Source organism: Leucoraja erinacea, chromosome 25 (genome assembly GCF_028641065.1).
Source record: "Leucoraja erinacea ecotype New England chromosome 25, Leri_hhj_1, whole genome shotgun sequence".
In the NCBI taxonomy this organism is placed as follows: Eukaryota; Metazoa; Chordata; class Chondrichthyes; order Rajiformes; family Rajidae; genus Leucoraja; species Leucoraja erinaceus.
The window spans coordinates 2,038,407-2,058,863 of NC_073401.1; the positions used below are offsets into that span (position 1 = coordinate 2,038,407).

The 20,457-nt window shown below is 42.4% G+C and overlaps 1 protein-coding gene across 1 annotated transcript in view; it reads right to left on the reverse strand.

The window, feature by feature from the left end:
• srrm4 (serine/arginine repetitive matrix 4) overlaps positions 1 to 20,457 on the reverse strand; it is a 420,499-nt gene that overhangs the window by 114,356 nt on the left and 285,686 nt on the right. Inside the window, exon 2 of the mRNA XM_055655573.1 lies at positions 5,315 to 5,443. Within this exon, the coding sequence (XP_055511548.1) occupies positions 5,315 to 5,443 (129 nt within the window). The remainder of the gene's footprint in view (positions 1 to 5,314; positions 5,444 to 20,457) is intronic.

Sequence of the window (20,457 nt, forward strand, 5' to 3'; positions counted from 1 at the left end):
GCTTCACTGGTTGAAAAGTTGCGAATGGAACAGAAAATTGTGCAATCATTTGTGAACGTTCCTACTTCTGATCTTATTGATGGAGGAAAATAAATTAATAAATGAGTGAGATTATTGGGTTTAGGACATTGCTCTGATCAACTTCTGCAACAACCCCTGATGCTGAATAGATTGTCACCAAACCACCATAACCATCTTCGATTTGTCATCAATATTAAATATTTCTCTTTATTGCTACTGACCTAGTTTATGAGTCAGAGCAAATTGGAGGAACAGCACCTCATGCTTCACTTGGGCAGCTTATTAATATTACCAGAGATATCAACATTGATTTCTCTAACTTCAAGTAACTCTTGCATCCCCTCTCTCTCAGTCCCTCCCCCCACCCGTAATTGTTGTAGCTTCAAAGTCTTGCTGAGTCTCATTGTCTGTAACCCATTTTCACCTAGCGCACACCTAACAATGGCCTGTCTCCATTATCATTGTTACTTATTTGCATATTGTTTATGTATATCTCTCTATATCATTGTCTATATCTCTCATTCCCCTTGCCCATGACTCTCAGTTTCAGTCAATGTGTGTAGGGCCTGCTTCCGCGCTGTATCTCTAAGCTAAACTAGAAGAAGGGTCTCAAACCGAAACATCACCTATTCCTTTTCTCCCACTGACTTACTCCAGATATTTTACCAGGTTCTGTCATGACATGCATGTCTAAATGCTGCTTTGCTGCCAAGAGCTGTTACTCTCACTCAGCTGTGGAATTCAATATGCTCTCCAGGCCATCCTGAGCTAATTGCCACCACAGGGAGGAATCCTGACACAAATGTTCTGAGCAAATGATATTTGCAGAAGGACAAAACCATTATTAATTTTCATGTGCAAAGAAGACTTCAACTTCATGGCTTATGTCAATCATTTTCCTGAACACTTTTGCTCAGTCCTCCTGAACCTACCTGATTTCCCAGTTGCTAAACACTTTAATTCTCATTCCCATTCCCACACAAACCTTTCTGTCCTAGGTCTCCTCCATTGTCAGAGTGAGGCTAACCATAAATTGGAGGTTAGAATTTAATTTTTCGCTTGGGCAACTTACAAACCCGTGATATGAATGTTGTTTTCCTCATCCCTAACCAGTCTGAAGAAGGGTCTCGACCTGAAATGGCTCTCCAGAGATGCTGCCTGTCCCACTGAGTTACTCCAGCATTTTGTGTCTATGTTTGGATTAAACCAGCATCTGCAGTTCCTTCCTACACATGGCTTATCTCAGGGCTTTATAACTGGACCACCCATTGAATATCATGGGAAGAATGACATAATTGGTGACCCTCGGACTATCCTTGATCGGTCTTTGCTTGCTTTACCTTGCAATTCACTTCAATTCAACCCACTAAGCGTTATTCCCTTATCATGTATCTGCACACTGTAAATGGCTCGATTGTGATCTTGTATTGCCTTTCCGCTGACTGGTTAGCATGCAACAAAAGCTTTTCACTATACCTCGGTACACGTGACAATAAACTAAACTAGAACTAGAAAGGCATTAAACCTAGTCACAGAACAGGAAGGAAATCATACCCCTCTGAAGAAGGGTTTCAACCCGAAATGTCTTTGTCTCCAGAGATGCTGTCTAATCCGTTTAGTTCCTCCAGCTTTTTTTTTCTCTCTGTTACATTCGCAGTTGCTGGAATCCAGGGCTGAGATGCCATTGTTCCACCTTGTGGCATTTCATGGAACCTCACATGAAGGACAAAACGGTTGCTTCCTTAAATGTTCCTAGTGCAATAATTTGGATTTAATTCCTTTTGAGCATAGTCAGGCATGCAGGACTGTGGTCAAAGAAGGATCGGACTATAAGCCTTCACGACTAACACAAGAGTGTTATTCCCCATTATCATTATCCATCAGATGTGATGTGCTTGGACAGCACCTCAACTACACCAAATTACTCTCAGGATGGCAAAAGCAAACATTAACATCCAACCTGATCTCTAATTCACTGACATCTTTTATGTTTATGTTTATTCCAATGCTTGCATTATTTGAAGGAACTTGTGCATCGTCACAGCAAGACTTGCTGAATAACATGACCCCTTGGTGTAAAAGATCGAAGTATGTAAGTAGTAAAGATATTTTTACATGCACAGCGTCCTTAGCTCCAAGGAACACTGTTGTGAACAGATGTTCCCAGTGAGAATTTTAATGGCTTTTTTTTGTCCTGTCTCCTCCAGGCACCTCTGGCAACTAATCATATTGTAATATATTATAGCAGTGGTATTAACTAATAAAACCTGAAAGATCACAGATTGGAATGACCTTTAATATTCTGTCTGACTCATTAAAATCTTCTATCTGAACTTCCTTCTGCATGTCTAATGAGGGTCTATAGTACACAGTACTGGGTGACAGAGGTCTCTTTTTGTTAAACATCACCATAATTGGTTCACTGATGTTGCAAAGACTTGAAAGCGGAATCATTAATTAAATTCTTTATCTCCTTGTCACTGCACATGGCCAAAGCATTGTTAAATTAAAGTAAAACACTGACTGGCAGACGATCATAGCCTTACAGTAAGGATCCCGAAATAAACCATCATCATTCTGTATCAATGTATTTTACCCATTAGTTTTAGCGTGGATCATGCCTGTAATTTATACGGACTGATGAGCCTTTTTCAAACCCGCACTGAAAATGACAGGATATTAAACATTAGTTGATGGACCTATTGTCTCCCTGCTTACCTGATTTATTTGGTATTTATTGCAATTGTTCCCGGTTTGCATGGAGCACCCCAAACAAATCAGCTGACACTCACAGCCAGCACCCAACTGGTTCAGTTTACTTTAGAGATACAGTGCGGAAACAGGCCCTTCGGCCCACCGAGTCCGCACCGACCCCGCACCGACCAGCGATCCCTGCACACTAACACTGCCCTACACACACTAGGGATAATTTGCATTTACACCAAACCAATTAACCAAGCCATCTGTACTTCTTTAGAGTGTAAGTTGAAACCGTAGATTTCAGAGAAAACCCACGCAGGTCACGGGGAGAACGTACTGACTCCAAACAGACAGCAGCCATAGTCAGGATCGAACCCAGGGCTCTGACATTGTAAGGCAGTAACTCTACCGATACGCCACCGTGGCGTCTAGCCATAGTTTTGTAGTGATATAGTCAACCAGTGGTTCAAAAATACAAAGTGAGACAAAGATTTAACTAATATTCTGTTTAAGATGGTTACTCAGATGCAGTGTCCAACTGATTAATGGGCCTGTCCCACTGTACGAGCTCATTCAAGAGTTTTCCCGAGTTTGCCCTGATTCGCACTCGGATATTTACGGTAATTGCCGCTCGCAGGTACTCGGGGCTCTCGTGGCCATTTTTCAACATGTTGAAAAATCTTCACGAGTCTTCCCGAACTTACCGCATTTCCCGAGTACCTGCCGATAGCGTTACGAGCCGTTAATAGACGTCCCTGAGCTCCGACGTACCCGCTATGTGCATTCTATGTGCTTCCACGAGTTTGGGTATTTTTTTAAACTCGGGAGAGCTCTTGAATGAACTCGTACAGTGAGACAGGGCTTTTCGACTTTCCTTTTGAATTGATTTACGTTTGAAAGCTTAGATATGAAGATTGAAAAGGGGTCCAACATTATGTACAAAGTAGAAACACAAAACTTCTGAGATTGGCGATATTTTACAGCTCAGAGTACTTTGGTTATGACATGCCGCTAATTATTAGCCTGAAGGCATCATCTCACAGGATTTGCAGGTTCGGGTGACGTTTCTTGGTGTTTGAAGCAGATTACCATGTGGCAGTGACCATTAACATGTCATGTAGCAAAGTAGCCAGCGGACTGAACTGATCTGGCAGTGGTTGATGGTGCCAAAGTCAACATGTGCAAAAGAGCCGAGTAAAATATATGAAATTACAAAAAAAACGATTTAACGGGCATTGTGTACAGGTAATATATGGAAAAATACAGTGCGAGTAAGGTCATGTATTCAAGAGAGAGTTAAATATAGCTCTTAGGGCTAATGGAATCAAGAGATATGGGGAAACAGCAGGAACAGGGTACTGATTCTGGATGATCAGCCATGATCATATTGAATGACGGTGCTGGCTCGAAGGGCCGAATGGCCTATTCCTGCACCAACTTAGTATGTTTCTATTCAACAAAAACCATTGTGGATAAGGTAAAACGTAAAAATCTAAAGGGACATTTCAAAAGTTGCAAAGATGTAAGAACATAACAATTCAGAGGCAGGTCATTTGAGTTGCCATTTCCAGTGGCCCGGATATTATCTTGATCTCACATGCTATCTATTTGGAGTGTGCATTCTCTCCCTGTGACCATGTGGGTTTTCCCCGGGAGATCCAGTTTCCTTCCACCTTGCAAAATGTGGTAGTTAGCTTAATTATTCCTTGTAAACAATCCCCTAGTTTAGACATGTGAGAGAGAGTAGATTACATGGCAATATGTTGGGGAATGGCTCAGGTGGAATTGCTCTGAGGACTGGTATCCTTCAATGGTCAAGTTGTCCATCTATGTTGTAAGAAAATGTGAGGCAGGAGCTGGCTTTTTAGCATCTCTGGATCCAATGATAAGTTCATAAACTCATTTGATGGAATCAGAATTAGTCCATTCAGCCCATCTTGTCTACTCCATTATACAATCATGGCTGATCTATCTTTCCCTCTTAATCCCTTTCTCCGTCTCCCCATTACCCCTGATCTATCAATGTCTCTCTTGGATTAATGACTGAACCTCAACACCCTTTCAGAGAGTGAATCTCAAATAGTTTCAGCTCTCCAGAGTTTCTTCTCATCTCTGGCCTGAATGAACCCCCTTTGTTTAGAGACTGTAGTCCCAAATTCTAGACAATCTAGCCAATAGAAGCATCCTCCCTATATCTACACTGTCAAGGTTTGCCCAATCCTATTATTATTTTTCCCATTTCCTTAATAAGTGATTTCAGATTTTTCCTATTTTAATTTTTCCTTCATAAAGAATAGAGAATTATCAAACAACAAAATGCAAATAAATAAATAAATGCAAATAAATATAATGCAAATTAAAAAAAACAAGAGTCACACATGGAAAACATGAAAACAGGCAAAGAATATAAACTGGAGAATTTACAGGACTTCAGCAATTTAAAGTTTCCTTTATGATGTGTTTCATCACCAAAGTTTAGAATTGGGAATGATCTAAGTGTAGCATTAAGATATAGAAGAGGGATGATGATAGTAGTGAAGCATGAGAAGGTATTATTAACAGAGAAGAATGAATCTGAAGGATAAACTCATACCTGTGCTGTCGGTGGTGATTTTGCTGCTTGCTGTCCTTGACCTTGCTGCATCCGTTTGCACTTGCGGCTTGCGACATTGCACTAGTGCTCCTTTCATTGCTCCTGTGCGCCTGGTAGTTTGATGCACCACTGTAATCATAAAACATAAAGAGGAGGGGGTTTTCATTTTGTTTTATAAATCCAAGTCTAACCTAGTTGCTTGGCACAAGATGTGCGGGAATATGACAGGGAACAGAGGGGGAATAGGGTGAATTATTTTCCCTTCCCTGATTAGTTGCATTGTAGCAGAATAGATAAGATCCCCCCCCCCCCCCCCCCCCCCCCCTCCGTGAAGTCATGATGTCCAGTGTGACTAACACTGGAGCAAAGTGTAACGGTTGAAATGACGTTGTAAATGGGGCAATGAGAACCAGGGATGCTAGCAGGAGCCTCCACATAGTGCATCCCAGGCAATGCTGTTGACAGAAACGGTACCACAGTGACTGACTGAAGTAGCCAATTCTGCAACCACCGACCATCAACCGTCACTGACCGACCGGAAAGACGTGATATAGAGGATGGCCGGACACGAGGAAGAAGAATGAGAACCAGACAGTTGTGCTAGGTGTGATGAACTCCGTACATGCAGAAGCACTGATTAGTTCAAACAACAGAAAGAAATTTTATTTACTTTTTCATTTATTCAAATATTGAAACTGTGCCAAAATCTATTTAATTCCTTGAGCTGGGGTCTCATTTTCATGTTTGGATTTGATTAATAAATCCCGTCAGTTGGAGACAGCAACAGCGTATAAGTTAAGGTCAATAATGATGATCTAACAAGCAAAGACGTAGCCTTAGCTAAGAAGCAGATCTTGGGACTTGTTTATTATCTGCATCAGGAACAAGCTTACACTAAACTATTCAATACCGGAACTGTCTTGTTTCAGTTCTACTCTGGTGGTGAGAAACTTCACCTACAATCAGCGCAGATTAGAAAGTTAACTGAAAGTTATAAGGTCATAAGATCACATGATAGGAGTAGAATTAGGCCATTCGGCCCATCAAGTCTACTCTGCCATTCAATCACGGCAGATCATTCTCTTCCTCTTAACTACATTCTCCTGCCATCTCCCCATAACCTCTGACACCCATAATAATCAAAAATCTATGTCTCTGCCTTAAAAACATCCACTGACTTAGGCTCCACAGCCTCTGTGGCAAAAAAATCCACACTCATTACCATCTGACTAAATAAAATTTCCCATCATCCCCTTCCTAAAAGAACATCCTTTAATTCTGAGGCTGTGACCTCTAGTCCTAGACTCTGCCACTGGTGGAAACATCCTCTCCACATCCACTCAATCCGTGCCTTTCACTATTCTGTGCATTTCAATGAGGTTCCCCATCATTCTTCTAAACTCCAGCGAGTATAGGCCCAGTGCCGATAAACGCTCACCATCAGTTAATCTACTCATTTCTGGATTCATTATTTTCTCATTATTTACTCATTCATTGTTGGGAACTCTCTTTCACTTCCTCCCTGGTGTAGCTTGGGGCTTCTTAGGTCTTGGTCAAGAGTACGAGTGAGTGTTTAGTGCAGGATCAAAGCAATACCAAGGGTTCATTTTTTTTTTGTTTAGTATTAGAATTACAGCGCAGAAACAGGTCTGCGCTGACCAGCGATCCCCGCACATTAACACTATCCTACACACACTAGGGATAAATTACACATACACCAAGCCAATTAACCAACAAACCTGTACATCTTTGGAGTGTGGAAGGAAACTGAAGATCTCGGAGAAAACCCACGCAGGTCACGGGGAGAATGTACAAACTCCGTACAGACAGCACCCGTAGGCGGGATCGAACCTGGGTCTCTGGCGCTGTAAGCGCTGTAAAGCCCCTGTCCCACTTAGGAGACGAAAACAGCAACATCTGGTGACCTTGCCCGCCACCCAAGGTTTCCATGAGGTCACCGGAGGTTTTGGTCACTCTCCCTAATGGTCGAAAGTGGTTTCCGCATGGTCGAGGCTTCATCTAGGTTGCTGATATTTTTTCATCATGATTAAAACTGGCCTCAACTAAAAATAAGTTGCCATTTTTAAAATAGATCATTTTTTAGTCGCAGGTCCAGTCGAAGCCGGTTTTCTTCATAGTTGAGGAAGGTGTTCAACATATATGCATGGGAGGTGGTAGGAGGTTGCAGGTCACCTCAACCTTGATTTTTATTTGGGTGGCGGGCAAGGTCACCAGAGGTTGCTGTTTAGGTCTCCTAAGTGGGACAGGGGCTTAAGGCAGCAACTTTACCGTTGCGCCACCATGACCGCCCTCGTTATCTGTAGGTTTTATGGCAGCTTGGGAATTGTGGTGGGTAAAGGGCCTGTCCCACTTACGCAACCTTTTTGGCGACTGCCGGCACCCGTCATAAGTCGTCGCAGGTCGCCGAAAATGTTCAACGTGGCGAAAATCCAGAACAAGGTACGACTCTTTGGGCGTCTACTCACGACCATACAGGCTTCACCCTGCGACATGTCGCCTGTATGGTCGTGAGTCGTCTCCTCAGTCGCCCAAAGAGCCGTAGCATCTTTCTGGTCGCCGCTGGATTTTCAACATGTTGAAAATTTACGACGACCTGCAACGACCTATGGCGGGTGCCGGCAGTCGCCTAAAAAGTCACGTAAGTGAGACAGGCCCATTACCGGGAACTTGGTGATGGTTGAGCAATTACATCGGGCTTTTGGCAACACCTTACAGAAAATCAGTGGAGAATATCTTCACAAAAGATTAAAATGACATTTTCACAGTGTATTTCCTTCACGGATTGGTCAGTGGCAGGACTTTGGATAAAACTTTCTTGTGTTTCACCCTTTGCTGTGATTTATGCCAGAGGAATTCTTTCATGTTTGAGCAGATTCTTTGACAATATCTGAATAGATTTTTAACCTGCATGTTTCCCGCTGCTGTGCTTCACATGCCAAGCGCACTGAAGCATGAATAATGAGCTCTGTTTGAGCGTCTAACTGTGCATCTCCATGAAAACGTTTCCTTGTAATGCTTCAGCAATCAGAAAAATTATACAAGTCTAGTTTACAGTAAATCGTTCTGCATGCATTAACATTTCAAAACTGTAGCTTTCAATATCTGACAGCAATTGAAACCATGAGTTAAATGAGTGGCTGAAGCTGGTGTTAGTTTATAGAAATTAGCCTTTGTCCTCAGACCAGTTTGACCAGCTTAGCTTTGAATGGTCTTGGGACCACGGTGTGCAGTGGCAGAGTTGCTGCCTTCCAGTGCTGGCAGCGTCGGAGTCCTGGGTTCGATCCCAACTACGGGTGCTGTCTGTACGGAGTTTGTACGTTCTCCCTGTGACCGCGTGGGTTTTCTCAGAGAACTTCGGTTTGTTCCCACGCTCCAAAAACGTACAGGTATGTAGGTTAATTAGCTTTGGTGTATGTGCAAATTGTCCCGTGTGTGTAGGGTAGTGTTAATGTGCGGGGATTGTTAGTCAGCGCAGACTGGGTGGGCCAAAGGGCCTGTTTCTGTGCTGTATCTCTAAACTGAACTAAACCAACCTCCGAGTTGACTCTGGCAAAGGAAGACCATTGCCTTTGTTAGTGAGCATTCACTTGACTTGAGTGTTGCTAATGGAGCCAGTATTTCTCACCCATTCCTAATCCACCCCAAAGCTGATGAACTTCTGAGGCCATTTCAGAGGTTGGATAAGAGTTCCAGCAGAATTTGACCTCACGTCAAACTCTAGACTGATGAGTGAAAAGCTCTAGACTCTAGACTGAACTATAAGCTCTAGACTCTAGACTCAAACTCTAGACTGGAGACTGAAAAGATAGACTGAACATGGATGGCAGATTTCATTCCTGAATGAAGGAAATTAAGCAATGTGGCTTTAGGGCAAGATGGTTCACCTATGTTTACCAGTGTTGATAATAGCCTTTTAGTCCAGAATTAATTTCCATTCTGGGATACTGGGACATGACCTCATGCTTTTCAATCAATACAGGTCCTCCCTGGGTTATGAATGGCTGATTTTACTTCAGAATCACGTGAGTGACTACGTGAAGAACCCGCCAGGACGCATGTGTGGCATATCGTCTAACGCATTGCGTACGGCTGGCAGGGTGAACTCGATTCTCCTGCCAAAAGTCAGACTTGATGGGAGGGGAGGCCCGATTACTAGGGAACCCCGGCTACATACAATGACCTTGAGAACAAGCTCGAAGGGGGGTGGAGCGTTGCCCCTGCAGCAGAAGGTTTAAAACAGGACCTGCAGGTAAATCCTTTACTCTCAGGTTGTTTAGTTCCATTTCTGTGAGGATGTGTTACAGGAAAGGAACCATGGACTAATTCCAAATGGAGACTGACTGCGGAGGACCGCTGGAGTGCTGGCAGTCAGCAGCGGTTGGCTACACCTGGACCGCTAATCGATCATCAGTCTCCGACCTGGCAACTGCACAGTCGGAATCGACACCTCAGACTGATGGGAAGGCCAAGCACAGTCGGACAGGCCCAAAGACTCGGACAAGTTGGGCTGTGAAGACTCACCGCCGGCGGGAGCACTGTGATCGCATATCCCACATGGAGCGGTTGATGGAGCAGAAGCTCCAATGGGACATGCTCCGGTATATGGAGTCTCGTCACCATGGGGTCCTAGGATGCCCAAGGCAGCACCTTATTGAGGGCTGCATAATGCATCTCCCTCGACATAGGGGAGCATTAGGAATCACTTCTGGGCTGACTCTGAAGACAGGGGTTTGGCTGAAGATACCGCAAGTGTGCAGGGGGTGCAGGACTAACATTACCAGCAGCAGGAGCTCGACGAGGGCCATCGGGCTCAGGAAGGTCACATCATCACACAAGACCTCACATCGCCGGCTGCAGCACCCCTACGCACCCATCGGCAAACCACGATGCACTGAAGCTGGTGAAAGCTTAAAGGCCATACAACCAGAACAAAGATATTTTTTAAGCCATAGCCCAGAACGGCCTTCCTGGAAGATGCGCCAACCCCGTACTCAATCTCTTCTACTTCCAGGAGCAGAAGAGAAAAATCAAGCACACATGGTTGAGGCAGCTCCTGGGTCCGGTTGCATAAGTCCTCCCTTCCGGATAAAGGAATGGAGCTACATCGATGACGTCTCCCATCACGGATACAAGTTGGTAATATTGAAACTGGTTTGAATATTTACACTGGTTTGGGATAACATAAGATTAGTTTATATTGCACAACAGGTATGGTGGAGTTTGCCTTTCAAGGCAGGCTCACAATATGGGATGTGGACTGCTCAATGTCAACAGCCTCAACCCGCATGTGCAGTATAGACATTTCTGAATAACTTCCATGTGATCATTTCCTTTCACAGAAGATATTTGAAATTTAACTGGATGAGGCAATGATACACTCAGGAGCGTTGCAAAATGGGCTAACTTCAGTTTCCAGATTATTACAAAATCACTACAATCAGTGCTTCGACTGCACAGAGCTAACAAATAAGTGACTTGGCCAATCTGGATGATATTGAACATACTGTATTTCACTAAATTAGCCTTATCAGCCACATAGCTATATTTGAGAAATTGAGTTTCTCACCCGTCCAGTTAATTTCAAATTAAGTTGATACCAACTGAAACTATTGATTATTGGGATACAATCAAACCATTTATTTGTCTGGGATCAGCTCTGAAACAATAGATTAGACCTCTGCTATTCTCAGCTGAAACTAACAAAGTCACAATGATGGACAAACAGTATTCAGTGTTGCTCCACTAAAAACCTCTCATCTGTAAATCTTCAGTCATTTCCAAACTGATGCTATTGCCGAAACATGGGAAATCTACTAATACCATCTCTAGTTACGGAGGCAGATGGGATTAGCATGAGTTATCAAGTGTTCAATTATGGTATCAACTGCCAATGGACACCAGGTGCATTCTGTGCATTAAAGGGCATGGGGATATGCATAACCTGCATGCACAAGTCCAACACTTTGGTGGTGGTATATGTTAATCACAAAGGTACAATCAAATCAAAGTATCCGGTGATAGTTTTACCTAACCGCATTTAGCACTGGTGTATTATCATGCAAAATCAATGACAACACAGAATGAATGTGTGATCACAAAGCATTTAATAACATTGTGGATCGATGGAACACTAACGATTGAGATGCTTGCATCCAAGTTCAATCAACAGTTGCAAAAAATACGGCATATTAGTGGCGAAGGGTGCACTTTCGCTACACAGGGAGGAATGTTCTTTATGTCTTCCTCCATTTGGCCTCAATAGACGGGTTCTTGCAAAATTCAGCAAGATTCCCGCTTCCGGGTTTCATAGTGCCCATGATTCCCGCTGATGTGGGGAATTAACATAAAACCTTACATGGTTATTTCCGGATAAAAGATGCTGGTTCAGTTGTGATGTTGAAACCATCCTCGGCATGATATGATCAATCCATAGACTTACAGACTCTGAGAGACCGTTTCCTGCGGCTCGGGTTGTTTATCCATAAGCATTAGGACTGCTCACTGCAGATTGCAGGGATAGCACCAAATAGCAGCAAACCGCATGGGAGATGGGAAGTATTGTTTATTCTTCTTTACGTTTAACTCGGCACGGATGACTGACACATTGAAATTCAGTTTTATGGGATTATAACATCAAGTTAAAATTCCGTTTACTGTGCCTGAAGTACCTCCTCATCATTTGGCTGTGGAGAATATAAACCACTCTTTGCGGTCTCACCCTCTGACATCTAGATTATGAAGGGTATCGTCAACTAAAAACCTCCTAGGCCTAGGGACGCAGAGATATGGGTTGTTAACATTGTGCTACGTCACTTTGTCGATAGGCACCAACAACATCCCTGTCCTTGGTCAAAGTCACGTACTAGTGGTTATGCCATAGCATTGAGTACAGCGCTACAGGTCCAGTCATTGCTACACTGGATAGAATGATCATATCTGTGAACTATAATAACATGTTTTGTTTATGATTAATCAAGCAGAGTAGACAGGGACACAGACCAAACTAGATATTGCATATCCCATGGACCTTGGGTTGCGTGTGATCACGCATCTAAGCCAGTATGGCAAGGTCCCTAAGAGCCTCATAGACTCTGACTATCAATATTGTTAGTTACATAAAACCTTGTTAGAAGGAATCACTACGAACCTTCTCCAGAGGGTTAAATGGGTCTGGCATATACAGGAGTGTACATTGAAATTGAGTCTCACTCTACCAGGACCGCTATACCTCAGCAGCAGGCTTATGGACCACATCCTAGCGGCTGCAGGATGGTCAAACTATTGATCTGTCCAAATATTCAGAATAAACCCATTGCCAGATCGGGGGTATTTGCCAACTCTATGTTAGGTGTGGTTCATACTTCCTCCAGGTTGAGGGAGGTTACGATTCCCACTATTGTTCATTAATAGCATCAACATGTCTATATCTATGTCATGTCTGAATGCTATATTAATGTTCACTCATCATTGGCCCATTGATGCTGTGTATGACGCCTGGACTCGTTTCCACGGCATGAAATCACAGAGCTTTAAAATCTTCACGTAGTCACTCACGTGACTCTGAAGTAAATTAGTAAGATTAAATGAGAACTTATCAGTTTGAAGTTTGATCTTTATTTTATGAGTAACGTTGAGGGAATACGTGTCCTCCATGCCCACCCTCGATCATAAAGTTCAACTGGTACCCTATTTCTCTAATCTTACTATGTTCAGTTCATTTACTGTTATCTGTGATTTCACACCGCTGCTTTGAAGATTGACACGCATGGGTCCTTGACGGGGTCTTCACGTAATCCCTCAACGTTACTCCTCATAAAATAAAGATCAAACTTCAAACTGGTAAGTTCTCGTTTAATCTTACTATTTATGGACACTCCATACATTTAGAAGAGCTTATGGCAGACTGGCTGGATGGATGGGGATGGATTTACTGTCTGATGCCCGGTTGGAAGTATCTTCTGCCACCTGTGTGCCTTCTCTCTGCCCCACCCCCCATCCCTTCCATACCTCACCCCTCCCCTCCCCACCTCCCCTGCAACCTCTGGGAGCTGGATGGAGTTGAGCAGAGCAGCATGATGCATTGAGCAGACTCACTGGCTCACTCACTGAGTCATTGAAGCTGGCCGTCACAGGTCCCTTTCCCGTCACGGCGTTTTTCTTGACCCTCTCTCACACACTGGTTTTGTTCTTTTCCAACTTGAAGTTTGGGTTGGAAACAGTCCTCGGGAATGGAACCCTTCCGCAACCCAGTGTTGGAGCTCCGATCGTGGGGCCTGCTGACTTTAACATCGTGGAGCTGTGGTCTGCGTAGCTTCATGCCACGGGTGCGGTGCTGGCTTTAACATCACAAATGTTAAAGCCATCCGTAGCCGTCCATAGCCTTGACTGCAGAGGGTTCAAAGTCCCCGATCACAGATGAACAAAGAAGATGACTGAGCTTTATTGCCTTCCATCACAGTGGGAAATATTGATTCTGCTGTGGTGGATGTTTATGTTAAATTCTATCGTGTATGTGTTCTTTTTATTCATATGGCTGTATGGTAACTCAAATATCACTGTACCGAATGGTGCATGTAACAATAAATTTGAACATAACCTTTCAATATTAGTCCAGCGACTTAAATATTACGCTATCTCTCAGGCTACTGGGAGAGCTTTGTAAAGTAAGGTGAGATAAACAAAAATGCTGGAGAAACTCAGCAGGTGAGGCAGCCTCTATGGAGCAAAGGAAATAGGCAATATTTCGGGTCTAGACCCTTCTTCAGACTTACTTGTAAAGTAAGCCATTTTTTTCCATGGGACAAACATTCAATTCCCCCACATACTCTGGCCCAGACATCGGCCGGCAACTCTGGGCAAAGTGGGACAATGTCTTCTCCCACTACCTCCTGTTTGGATTCTCTTCAAACCTTCATCAAGCTTCTTTACCAAGGTAATTCCTTTTTACCAAGAGAAAGGCCCAACGCAAATTAAAGGAACAGCACCTCATATTTCGCTTCAGCAACTTACAACCTAGCAGTATGAATATTGAAGGTACACAAAATTGCTGGAGAAACTCAGCGGGTGCAGCAGCATCTATGGAGCGAAGAAAATAGGCGACGTTTCGGGCCAAAACCCTACTTCAGACCCCGTTCAGACCCCAGTATAAATATTGACTTCTCTAACTTCAAGTAAGCTTTGCTTGTATTCATTGGGTATGCAAGCAAATAATTTCATTGTGCCTCGTGACATGTGACAATAAAGTATTCCTGTTCCTTTCCATCACTCTCCATCCCTCCCCCTTCCTCATTCTCCGACAAATCTGACTATCCTCCTGATTATATATCTTTGTCTGCCTTGTTAGCACCTTCCCCGAGCTAACAATGATCTATTCTCCAGTTCCTTTGATCTCTCATTTTCACACCTTACCCTTCCATATCTCTGTCTCCCTCTCCCCTCGCTCTCAATTTCGCCACAAAACGTCACTCACTGAGTTACTCCAGCATTTTGTGCCTATCTTCGTTATAATCTGCAGTTCCTTCCCACACATTGTCCAATACTAAACAGGTTAATAGCAAAAGCTTATATTTTAAATTTTGCATAACAGCTGATGGAAATTTATTTCAAATATTTAACGGCATAATTTTTAATATTGATTAGATAGATAGAATTTTGATTAGTACAGATGTCAGAGGGTATGGAGAGAAGGCAGGAGAATGGGGTAAGGAGGGTGAGATAATCAGCCATGATTGAATGGCAGAGTAGACTTGATGGGTTGAAAGACCTAATTCTACTCCTATTACTCATAACCTTATGACATCATTTATGAAATGTCCTAAAGAGCTTTTCATGTTGTTTAACACCATTGTAATTCTTTGAAGAAAATAGCTGTTTTGGTTCTGTGTTAAATAACGATTGTGATACTCTTTAACCCTGTTTGAGGCAGGTCGGAGCATGTTCAGTTGCATTCCAGCTTATAGCCAATTCAAAAGTATTTCATTAAAATTTGCAAGGCAATGTACTCATGGAAGGGATGAGGTTTGAAACATATGGGTTAGATATAAACATGGCACATTTTTAGTTCTGAGGCACGGTGGCGCAGCGGCAGAGCTACTGCCTTATAGCACGAGAGACCTGGGTTCGATCCTGACCACAGATGCTATTTGCACAGAGTTTGTACATTCTCCCCGTGAACTGTATGGGTTTTCTCCGGGTTCTCCGGTTTCTTCCCAAAATCCAAAGATGTACAGGCCTGCAGATTAATTGGGTTGGTATAATTGTAAATTGTCCCTAATATGGGTAGGTTAGGTGGGAATTGCTAGTCGGTGCGGAAATGTTGGGCTGTTGGGGCCTGTTTCCATGCTGTTTCTTTAAACTAAACTAAACTAAATTCAAGTAAATAAATGTAAAAAAAACTGAAATATGATATGGCGCTGACTGTAAAAGCAAAACACTAAATTTCTTACAGTTGATGATCAAATACATTGAAAAGAAGCCGAATACTAATTCTAGAGTAACCTATCTTTTGCCAGATTTAGTTGAGATATTTTGGATAGGGTTTGCAACCTGTCAGATCATGTTTGAACTGAATTCATAATTTGTAATTTGGTTTTGAAATTCTGCAATGTCTTGAATCAATTAAATCCTTACAAATATTGGGAACTGTTCGTGTGTGGAACAAAATGAAGGATCTTTGTCCATATTTCTCAGCATGTACATAATTCTGTATTGATGAGGAGCTGTATTTTACATTAGAAAATTCAATTGGAAAGACATTGCAGTGTGTGCTGAGAGAGACTCCAAGAGGCATAGATTGTGCCAGATAGATCACTTTGATAAATGTAGTGGTGTTTCAATGCTTAAACAGACTCCAATCAGTTCAAGGTCGGGAAATGTTCCCCAGCACACATGTTATCTAATTCCTCGCTTTAGCAATTTTCCACCTAATCCATTTTGATTACACCCCTATTACTTGTCTGTTATTAATCAAGGGATACAGCAAACCAACATAAAAGCAAAGATAAGCCTTAATTAATCAGGCTTTTATGTAATGACAGTTCCAATCTTCCCTGCGTGTTTTTTGTGACTGTTTTCAAGCGAGTAGCTAATGCACGTGGCCAACACAAAGATCTACAACAGTACCTTTTTATTCTCCTTGCTGTGTTCTTTTTCCCAATCTCACAACCATTGAAGAAGCACAAAACATTCATTGCTGAGCTACAGTATATTGGACATTGCAATCGGCTGTCAGCAGAGAGGAGTTTGAAAAGCTCTGTTGATGAGCTTCCTAAACAAAATCGATTCTTCCATCAGCTGAACACTTTACTTTCACCAAACTAAGAATTTATGGGCACCTTTTGAAGACAATAATGACCTTCATTTGAGGCTAGCATGGTCCATACCTGTCAATAGTGTGTAATGTACCGTGACATGCAATTGTTCCAAAGTCTAACCAAAGGTAAACTTTACAATGCAATGTCTGGCACATTATATTTCCCTATTCTTGTTGCTCGACTAGTTATAGGAGAAATCCATTGCAAGAACAGGAAGAATGGAATTGTAATGTGATGTCTTACATGTTACCTAGCAACCTCATTCAAAATTAAGTTGCAGGAAGGAACTGCAGATGCTGGTTTACACCAAAGGTAGACACAACATGCTGGAGTAACTTAGCGGAACAGGCAGCATTCTAGAGAGAAGGAATGGGTGGGCTTTCGGGTGTAGACTCGTCAGGGGAAAGGGAAACGAGAGATATAGATGGTGATATAGAGAGAGATAGAACAAATGTATGAAAGATATGCAAAAAAGTAACAATGATAAAGAGAACAGGTCATTGTTAGCTGTTTGCTAGGTGTGAACGAGAACTTGGTGTGACTTGGGTGGGGGAGGGATGGAGAGAGAGTGAGTGCAGGGATTACTAATATAAGAGCAGGAATAGATCTGCTTTGAGACTGCTCTGTCATTTAATGTGATCATCATTTATTTCTATCCATACCCCTTGCTGCTTTTTGTGTGTAGAAATCTTATTTTCTTCTTCAACATACTCAGCAGCTTGGCCTTCTATACCTTCCACCTCCCCCATGCCCCAGTGATGGGAAACATCACTGCATTGAGTCCTGTCAGGGGAGACAGGTTGACAGGGCCATGACACAACCATCAATGCAACTGCCATGTTGCTGGAACGACCCAGGTTCAATCCTGAGCTCCGGTGCTGCCAGCACGGTTTACTCTTTCTCTCTGTGATGTTGTGAGTTACGTCTGCACGCTCGGGTTTCCTTCCACGTCCCAAAGACAAACGAATGCGTACTGTAAATGATTGTAATTAACTGGGAAAAGAATCAAAGAGGAGTTGTTGTGAACGCATGAGAGATGTGGATGCCACTATTTAATGTATAGGCAATACTTCAACAGGGAGTGCATTATAAATATTCATCTTGCTGCACCAATATATTTCTCCTATCTTTGCTTTTATTTTTCCTTCCATCTCACACCCATGTCTCCTGTTACCCAAACTATAGCTTATGAAAATAAATACTTTTCTTCACCTACTCATCAATTACTATATTCAGTGTGAAGGGAAATTCTAAATTCTAAATAAATGTGCAGCTCTTTTGTGCAAAATATGTACCATTGTCAAGATGTTATAGTGTGGTAGCCACAAATGAAAGGAATTGTCACAAAACCTTGAAGTGTTACAGCATTATAACTCACATGAAGAAATCCTCCCACACCAACTTCTGGAATGTTCTGGCACTTGTTACACTCTTTTATTCTCTGTGCTTGATTTTTTCCCATTTGATGCACATAAAAGATGTCCTGTTTGGTTCTAATTAATTTGCTGTAAAACATCACAATGTGTGAAAATGCAATGCTTTGTCTTGCAGTGCCCGTTGTGTGGTATGTATTATGATTAAAATGTCTGCTTTGCAAATATTGCTCATTCAAATATTTCATACATATATTAAACTGAGGGTCAATGAGGTTTTGAGAAGACCAACAGATTTAAAATCAAACAAAAACAATGAAATACGTATTTGTTTAAGTTGGCAGAGGTGTTAAATATTAATTCCACTTTGCTAAAAAAATACATTTATTGTACTACATGAAATTTCTGCCTGTCCCATTTGAATTATATCTGTCCCTTTAAATTGAACTTAATTGATCTTTTAATCAACATTGGTTAATAAAAGTTGTTTTTATTATTTAATGGTGAGTTATGTTTATGGCGGTCAGTGTTTCTTAAGTGTTATGCCATTATTAATAACGGCAAAATCAAAGTTAGGCATTTACTTAATTCAGCATATGTTAATATTGGGTTTAACATAGAAACATAGAAAATAGGTGCAGGAGGAGGCCATTTGGCCCTTCGAGCCAGCACCGTCATTCATAGTGATCATGGCTGATCATCCCCAATCAATAACCCGTGCCTGCCTTCTCCCCATATCCCTTGATTCCACCAGCCCCTAGAGCTCTATTTAACTCTCTCTTAAATCCATCCAGTGATTTGGCCTCCACTGCCCTCTGTGGCAGGGAATTCCACAAATTCACAACTCTCTGGGTGAAAAAGTTTTTTCTCACCTCGGTCTTAAATGGCCTCTCCTTTATTCTAAGACTGGGGGTTGTACTGACAGTAATCTTGCGTTGTAACTCAGAAGTGAGGGCTTGATCTGACTGTGGTATAATGCAGAGCCAACAGAGTGGGTTGCCTAATGCTGAAATACACAGTGTATGTGAATCCAAAGAAGAACAGTATCTGTAGTACAAGCCTGGTGATGCATTCCCCATATAGGCATTCTGTGATTTCACCCCCAGCTAATCACTTTTATTTACAGCTCACTAGTTCTCCCCACTAAATTTCTTGGGAGAGATCTCTGCATCAATTTACGCCTGAACATCCACACAGCTCAGTGCCAAAGCAGTATTTAAATCTCCAGCAGGACATGACTCGGGCAAAGGCTAAGTGAACCCTGGCTATAGCTTCGGGTTAGAAACAGCAGTTGTAGTGAAGATGCACTCTAAGATCCTAACGTTACTTAAGAGATCAATTTGCCGGCCCGTGCAATAACGACAAGATATTATACTGCAGAACGAATCATTAATGATAGATAAAGCAGCGGAAAGGGTGTGATTATAGCGTTTTATAAGTAGATACGGCAAGACTCTACAGGGCTACATCAGTGCAGAAAGATAGGTTGGTAATATAATTGAGGGACAGTACAAAATACTAAGTGATGACAAACAAAATAGCTTCTGTGCAAATATAAGACAAAATATTGTGGAGCAAAACTATAACAAGAAGGTGGAGGTACAGTATTATGAAGATTTAGGTTGAAACACAATGAGGGAGCACAATCTTTCAATATTGCCCCCTTGAGAAATATTGTTGACCTGCAGCAGTTGGTGATGTCGGAGTGGATGGCTGGCTTCCATCCACAACATCAGATCTGCATCTTTTTTAAAGTGTTGTAGATCAGCAATAGAAATACTAAATACAAGCATCTATGACAATTACTCCCCCACCACTGGTCTTTGTGCCAATACCCAAACACACAGACACATGCACACAAAGATATATCCACACACAACGTACATCTCACACACACCACACACATGCCATACATCACAGGTGCATGCACGCATGCGCACACATACACACACATGCACACACACACAGACATGCATGTCCACACACACACACACAGCAACACGCACAACATACATTTCACACACACACCACACACACCATACATCACACATGCTCGTGTGCATGCACGTACGCGCACACACATGCACACATACACATGCATATACACACACAGCCTCTTGTCACTTAATCACTTAAGGGCCCTGTACGAGGTAATTCAAGAGTTCTCCCGAGTTTCCCCTGATTCGAACTCGGAGAATTACGGTAATAGCCTCTCGTAGGTACTCGTGGCTCTCGTGGACATTTTCCAACATGTTGAAAAAACTTCACAAGCTTACCTGCCGTTAGCGTTACGAGCTGCTAAGAGACGTCCCGAGCTCCGACGTACCCGCTACGTACATTTTACGTACTTACCACGAGTTTGGTTTTTTTAAGCTCGGGATTGCTCTTGGGTAAACTCGAATAGTGGGACAGGCCCTTTAGTATCTTCTGTATGGTG